The sequence below is a fragment of the Centruroides sculpturatus genome, unplaced genomic scaffold, assembly GCF_000671375.1.
Source record: "Centruroides sculpturatus isolate CEXI.00-Female unplaced genomic scaffold, Cexi_2.0 scaffold3598, whole genome shotgun sequence".
NCBI lineage: Eukaryota > Metazoa > Arthropoda > Arachnida > Scorpiones > Buthidae > Centruroides > Centruroides sculpturatus.
The window spans coordinates 2,630-9,529 of NW_019388364.1; the positions used below are offsets into that span (position 1 = coordinate 2,630).

The 6,900-nt window shown below is 33.9% G+C and overlaps 1 protein-coding gene and 1 pseudogene across 1 annotated transcript; one reads left to right on the top strand and one right to left on the bottom strand.

The window, feature by feature from the left end:
• Window positions 1-389: 389 nt before the first annotated feature.
• Window positions 390-1,630, top strand: LOC111616906 (annotated as a pseudogene).
• A 1,606-nt stretch (window positions 1,631-3,236) lies between these two features.
• Window positions 3,237-3,930, bottom strand: LOC111616907 (surfeit locus protein 6 homolog). Its single transcript, XM_023358267.1, has one exon. The coding sequence runs from the start codon at window positions 3,848-3,850 to the stop codon at window positions 3,287-3,289; it is 564 nt and encodes a 187-aa protein (XP_023214035.1). The 5' UTR covers window positions 3,851-3,930; the 3' UTR covers window positions 3,237-3,286.
• Between the last annotated feature and the right edge of the window lie 2,970 nt (window positions 3,931-6,900).

The following is a 6,900-nucleotide window of genomic DNA, read 5'->3' on the forward strand; positions in this document are numbered from 1 at the left end:
AGTTAAGCGACTCGTTGCTGGATTTTCTCTCATCGTTATCATTAACTACTGAAACACGCATAAATTCCAAAAGCTATTCTTCGCATCGCCATCGTTAAGTGTGCTAAGAAGCCAGTTACTCGAATTTTATCCAGTGCTGCAATTACACTGCTTTTGCCGACGTTTTACACATTTCTATAGTCTATGAAATTTCCTGGTACTTAATGCTAGTTTACCGCTTGTTATATTTGTTCGGACTTCCTCGCTGTTTTAGATCTCAAAGTGATTCTATCATCGGGATTCTTATTCATACTTTCCAGCATAAAGTGTTCTTGACAAACGATTATTAATTAACGAAGCTTCGGAAGTCTCATTTTTATTTGTGACAGTATTGCGTTTATTTTCTTTAGTCGTTGATGGATACTTCTTTATAATCTGCCTAGGATGCGACTACTTCATTTACCAATTAATATGTTACGGCGATTATCCCGATTCCGAAATGGAAGAATTCGAATGCGGCCACAAATTCTGTCTGAATTGCTGGGAAGAATATTTGAGAACCAAAATACTAGTATGAATAAGAATCACGAGGATAGAATCACTTTGAGATCTAAAACAGCGAGGAAGTCCGAACAAATATAACAAGCATTAAGTACCAGGAAACTACCGCTCACCGATGCAATTCGTTAATAAACGACGACGTGGTCCTCAAACTTTCGAGGGATATCAAGGTTCGCGTAAGATATCGGCACCTGATCTCCGATTGCTTCGTGGAATGCAACCGCTTACCGAAATGGTGCCCGAGACCCGAATGCACCAATGCCGTTAAAGCTCGGTACGTCGATTCGCAGCCGGTCACGCGTACCCGCGGACATATATTTTGCTTTTCCTGCACCGAAGCCTGACAGGAGCCAGTCATTTGAGACCCGCTTCGGAAGTGGCGGAAGAAATCCGACGACGACGACTGGAACACGTCCGATTGGATCTCCAGCAACACCAAAGAGTGCCCCAAATGCCGCGCGTTATAGAAAAAGACGATGTACGCAACCGCATCGTATGCGAGAACCAGAACTGTAGAACCGAATTCTGTTGGACGGGCCTCGGACCGTGGGAACCACGCGGTTCATCCCGGTACAAATGCAGTCGTTACGACGACGAAGCGGTAAAAACGACAAAGAACGCTTTAGAGAAATCTCAAAAGGCTCGAAGAGATGTCTCTTTTATTACAATCGTTACAGCAATCACAAGCAGAGCTTCAAATTGGAACAGAAATTATACGACTCGGTCGTCGATAAAATAGAAGAAAGAAAGGAAATATAGAAATGCGATTCCTAAAAGAAGTGTCGCCGCTGCACTTTGATGTACACGTACGTTTTCGCTTACTACTCGAAGTGATTTATTATAACCAAAGCGAAATATTTAGACAATCGGAACGACTTGGAAATGGCCACCGAATATTTGGAAAAGAATTTGAGAAAAAATATTCCTCGCGAAGATCCCAGGAAACTCAAACTGGAAACACAAGACAAGTTTCAGTACTGCGATAAACGATGTTAAAAGATGCGGGGTGCTGATAGAACATGTCCGCGAAGATTACGACAAGAAATGGTGGAACACTTCGAATGAAATTGCTCAGACTTTCGATATTTAATCGATTTCGTAGATTCTACGCCGAAAATATAATGAAAAAACAATGCTCTTTTGTTACGCAAGTTTTAACATTTTTATAACTGCGTTATCCTAAATCTTTATCCAATAAATGTTGATTTGTGTAAAAATTCCTTAAATTTTCCGTTCTTGCTCTTTGTTGCATAAATTGAGGTTTATAAATCCGGTATTACTTTTCCGGCTCTGTTGTATATAACAGAGGAAAATATGGAGATCGATCAAAACGACATCCGAGATTTTTAAATTTTTGGATTCAGGGACCTCGAAACGTCGATAAATGCAAAAAGTTCGGATTTTTTTTTCTGTGTATGCATGTTTTCGTGTGGAAGAGCACAATTTTGTCCACCCTCTTTGAAATTTAGTAATTCCTGTGCTTTTCGTCGAAAATTTCTAAAATTTTGCACGGGGATTTTTATAATAAGATTAATGTTATTAAATTTTGGTAATTATATATCTACGAAGTGGGAAGATAAAGAGGGTCGTGTAGATAAAGACTCCAGTATGGTCGGACTTAATGATTTCACTCGTTATTAGCATTCATCATTTTTTTTTTATAAAACCCATCCCCACCCTCAAAATTAAGCCATTTTATAGTAATATTAATTAAAATATAAAAAGCTTTTAAAATATCATAACAGATGGCGCCACCAAATTTGCCGAAAAAGTTAAGTAACTCACTGCTGTATTTTTCTATATAGCGTCGTGTTTTAACACTGTACCCTTTTTTCAGCAGTCTAAAACCAACCGAACAATCTTCAATGGTGGTTAAGCTCGAGTTCGATATGGCGTCTTTAGTGGGAAATGTTCAAATTTAGTGGAAACTAGTCGTGTCTGACTTAGCGGCAGAGTAGCAAGTTTCGGATTATCAAACTACTGTAGCTAACGGCAGGATTCCAAATTGCATTGTAGTTTCTAAACTTACGTTAAATTCAAAAATCGAGCTTTTTAGTCATTGCTTTGTATGAAAAACACTAATGTAATTATATTTTAATGGTAATCAAGCGCGTACCCAGCGAAGAGCAGCTCCTCCTCCCTAGAAGAAAAATTAGTGTAGTAATTGATACGCAAACTCAGCGCAGACGTTTCGATTTATTATCAGTTTGAATAATGATTTTGATTAGATCCGTCTGTCGTGAAATCTCTCCCCCTTCCTCGAAACTAATATAAGTTGCTCGCCTCTAAGATCCTGGGTACGCCGCTGGTAATCATCGTTCCAAGTGTTTCCTAGCGCTCATACGCTGTCGGTCGTACTACCGAAATACAGTTCTACAACTCAACTAGTTGTTAAACTAGCTCCGTAAAACTTATCTGTAATATTTGTACAGAATTTAATTTCTGTACTATATTAAATTTTGTATGGATCGAGCACTTATAAAAATTAACGCAAAATATTGTTACTTTGCATTAGAATGAGAATAAAAATCATATTTTTGTCATTTGCATTATTATGGAATGAAGATTTCAAAAATCCCATTTAAACAACAAATAATTTTACACAAATCTGCTTAATTTTCAGAATCCATTTCACTATAATTAAAATGTTGTATTCAAAACGATGTTTAATCGAAATAATATAAACGTTATCAAAGTATTATATATAAAATATACTTTAATAGTTCTTTTGCGTATTATACAAAAATCAAAATCCAGGCAATATCCTTCCTTTCTTTTTTGCTCTTTTGATTTTTTTATTAATTTTCTCCTGTTTTTTTGCTTTGATGTTCTCCCGACGTTTCTGTTCTTTCTTTTGTTTGAATTTTTCAACTGTTTCTTTTCTTTCCTTCCATTTTTTCTGGCTCTTCCTTTTCATCTGTTCCTGTTTCTTGATCGATTTCTTCAATAATTCGGGATTATCTTTTACTTTTATTCCTTCCGCTTTGTCAATGGCTTTCAACCAATTCTTTTTTTCTTTTTGAACAAATGCCTTTTCTGGATCATTAATTTCCATTGTTTTCAACTCTTCTTTTTCTTTCAGTGTCTTTTTCAGCAGCTTTTTATAATTTTTACCCGAATGTTTAGATGCTTTTTTCTCAGTTTCTGGAAAATCAAATTTGCTAAAAACCATTTTTTTGTCTTTGTTGTATATTGGCTTATTACTTTCCATCTTTTTTTCGTCGGTATTTGTAGGAAATGCAATAGAATTGTTATTATTATTATTAAGCTTTATTCTTTTTGCAGATTTATTATTTTTTAACTTGTTCATTTTTCTTTTCCATTGTTTCTGTTCCACGTTTGTTTCGTTTGTAGATGTTCCTTTTCTTTTAGCTGTAAAAAAAATATTCTAAAATATTCAATAAATTTTTTTAATTTTAAATACTAAGACACATTATTACTGGTACAAATATTCGTTATAAATAATTTTTCAAAACTATTTTCAGTTTGAATATTTATATATAAATAATAAAATAAATAAAAGGTCTTCCAAAAAGATGCTACCATTTTAAATTATTATAATTATGTTAATTATCATCTGAGAATATTGTAATGTGCATTAAAACATTGGAAAACTGTCCAAGTTCCACATTTGCCCATTACACTTTCTCAATGTTTGCACCTCGTGTCACTCAACCCACATCTGACCGATACTGGAATTCTTCCTACACTCACTTCGGCATATTCACTGTCATTCCTCCTTAGCAGGCACAATTCTATAGCTCCTGCAGAGTACTCGTGTTGCGCAATGATGGGTGAATATGGCTTTGTAAACTGCAGAACACACAACGCCTTCTCTGTTGTGGAGCATTTAAAGCATCTTCTAGAGGTTTGAATGCGGATGAGAGATGAAATTGGGACGGTTACTTTATCGATCGATGAGCATCGCGTACTTCTCGAGTAATAATTTAAAATGACAAATTCTTTTTGGAAAATCCTACATATATGATTTAATCAATATATCATTACTAATATTTACATTTAATTTTTAAATGAAGATACTTATGTCTTTAATTTCATAAACTAATAAATGTAAATATTCAGCAACCATAATATTATCTCGATTCTTTATTTAATGTCTAAAATGTTTATTATTAATAATAATAATAAAATGATAATATAAAAATCTCTCATAGCAACATTGACTCTTCCTCACAAAGAGGGAGTCCTCACTGTCAACATAACAGACTCCAACATACATACATACATACACACTGAATTTTTCTACCCAAAAAGGTATTGCCACAATTTCATAAAGTAATAATTCTAGCAGACAAATTAAACACCACTAGTATATACAACTAATATTTACATAATACAGAAAAATCAAAACAGCATGAAGCAGTCGTGAGTCCAAGAGTTTTGTGGTAAAATTTAAATTAGAATTGTATTGAGAAAACAATATAAAACTGTTGGCTGGCTTAGTACTACTATTTTGGAAAGACTGACAAGTCCAAGGTTGTAATAAAAACACACTAAAATACATCATATACAGTATATATTACTAATATATACATACAGTAGAGCGCCGTTTATCCGAATCAATTGGGGACTGAGGTTGTTCGGATAACCGATTACGTACTAAAAAATATATTAACCTGTCCCGTGTTGAAATTTTTCTCCGTTGCGTGTCGCTTCGCGTTGAATTTTCGTCGATGTTAAGCCTAACGTATAATTTTTAAAATAATAATCGTGGCTATCGTATCGTTAAAAATTATTTCTTTATTTTTTACAAACAAAATAAATATATTGAAAAAAATAAAAACAATAAAAAATTATACTTCAGAAGTTAATTTAGTATCAAAAACGTAAAATATTTGAGTAGCCGAAGACATAGCCAAAGATTACAGCGCCACAGCACTGGCGAAAATTTAAATTTGTCGACTGGAATTCCTTCNGTATTTACTTTTAATATTACTGATATGTCATCGAAAAGAAAACGTGTTGTATTATCATTAAAAGACAAATTAAAGTATTTGTTTCGATTATCCGGATTTTTCCTTATCCGGACTACCTTCATCCCCAATTAGTCCGGATAATCGAGGTTCTACTGTATATATTATGATGTACTGTACAAAGTGAGAAAAAAGTCTAAAAAATTTTAAACATTCATAAAATATGGAATTATCAGAATGAAATGTGGTTTGCATGATAAGTATTGTAAGCAAGGAAATTTTGTTGAAATAGGAAAAAAATTACTTCCAAAAACTTTTTGAAACTAATTTTTGGTTTTGTTCTTGATATATCCATCTGTTTTTGAATAATGTCAGCGTTATCTGCTAATAACTTGGATAAAGTGTGCTTGATACAAAGTTTAAAATTAATAGATTGTTACTTGCTTTAAAAAAGACTTGAATACACTTAGCATTAATTGGATAACCCCAGCTTCATCTGATTCACAGACTCTAGCCATTACATACATATGTACAGTACAGTAAGTACACATGAGCACACACATTTGCACGCATTGACAAAAAAGTTACGCACTCGTTCTGATTACTGCAAAACTCAGCATACGGCACCGTATCAGGCAGATATGCAAATAATTACAGTTGTGGTTCGATTGCGTGCCAGGTAACACCTCAAGAGTGCCTTAAAATTGCTATCTCGGCATTCTATGAAAAGACTTTGCGGAGACTCGGTGTATGTCACAATTTTCAACGTATCTGTTGTTTGAAGATCTTCAAATGCCAGGTATGTCTGTACAATGCAGCCAAAGACATTATACACTGCTGACAAAGTTTGACAAAAGCCACATCATCTAGCTGAGGGAAGTAGGATGGCAATTTTACAGAAGTGTTTATCGTATCGACCATTCTGTCCTATGAGGTAGTGTTGAGGCAGTGAAGTCGGGGCACGGTCAGTCGGTCGGTCTTTATTTAAAGTGCATACGCACGTATCTGGCCCCGCTAGGTGCATTACCAGATAAGTATACGTAGGAATTATTTACATATTAACAGTACAAATCAATAGCACACAAAATATTACAGTCATTTGAAGTAATACAAGGGAAAATAATATAAATACAGTTTTACATAATGCAATAAACAGTAACATAATAACATACAGGATTTACAATACGATATACAGTAGACTATTCAAGTATAATATATTGTGGTATACATATTAATAAGAAATTAAACATACTGATAGTAGATCAAATGTTAACAATTATTGATGGTTATTTCCAGTTTTGATAACAAACATTAGAATAATAAAAATGCCTAAAATAACAAGGTAAATGTGATAATTAACAATAACATGTAACAATAGTTAAACGCTGTATGTATCACATAAGTATGTATTGCATATAACAAAATA

What these genes read in the sequence shown, in the direction of transcription:
- LOC111616907 (XM_023358267.1), bottom strand. Translation starts at nt 3,850, where the DNA reads ATGAACAAGTTAAAAAATAATAAATCTGCAAAAAGAATAAAGCTTAAT.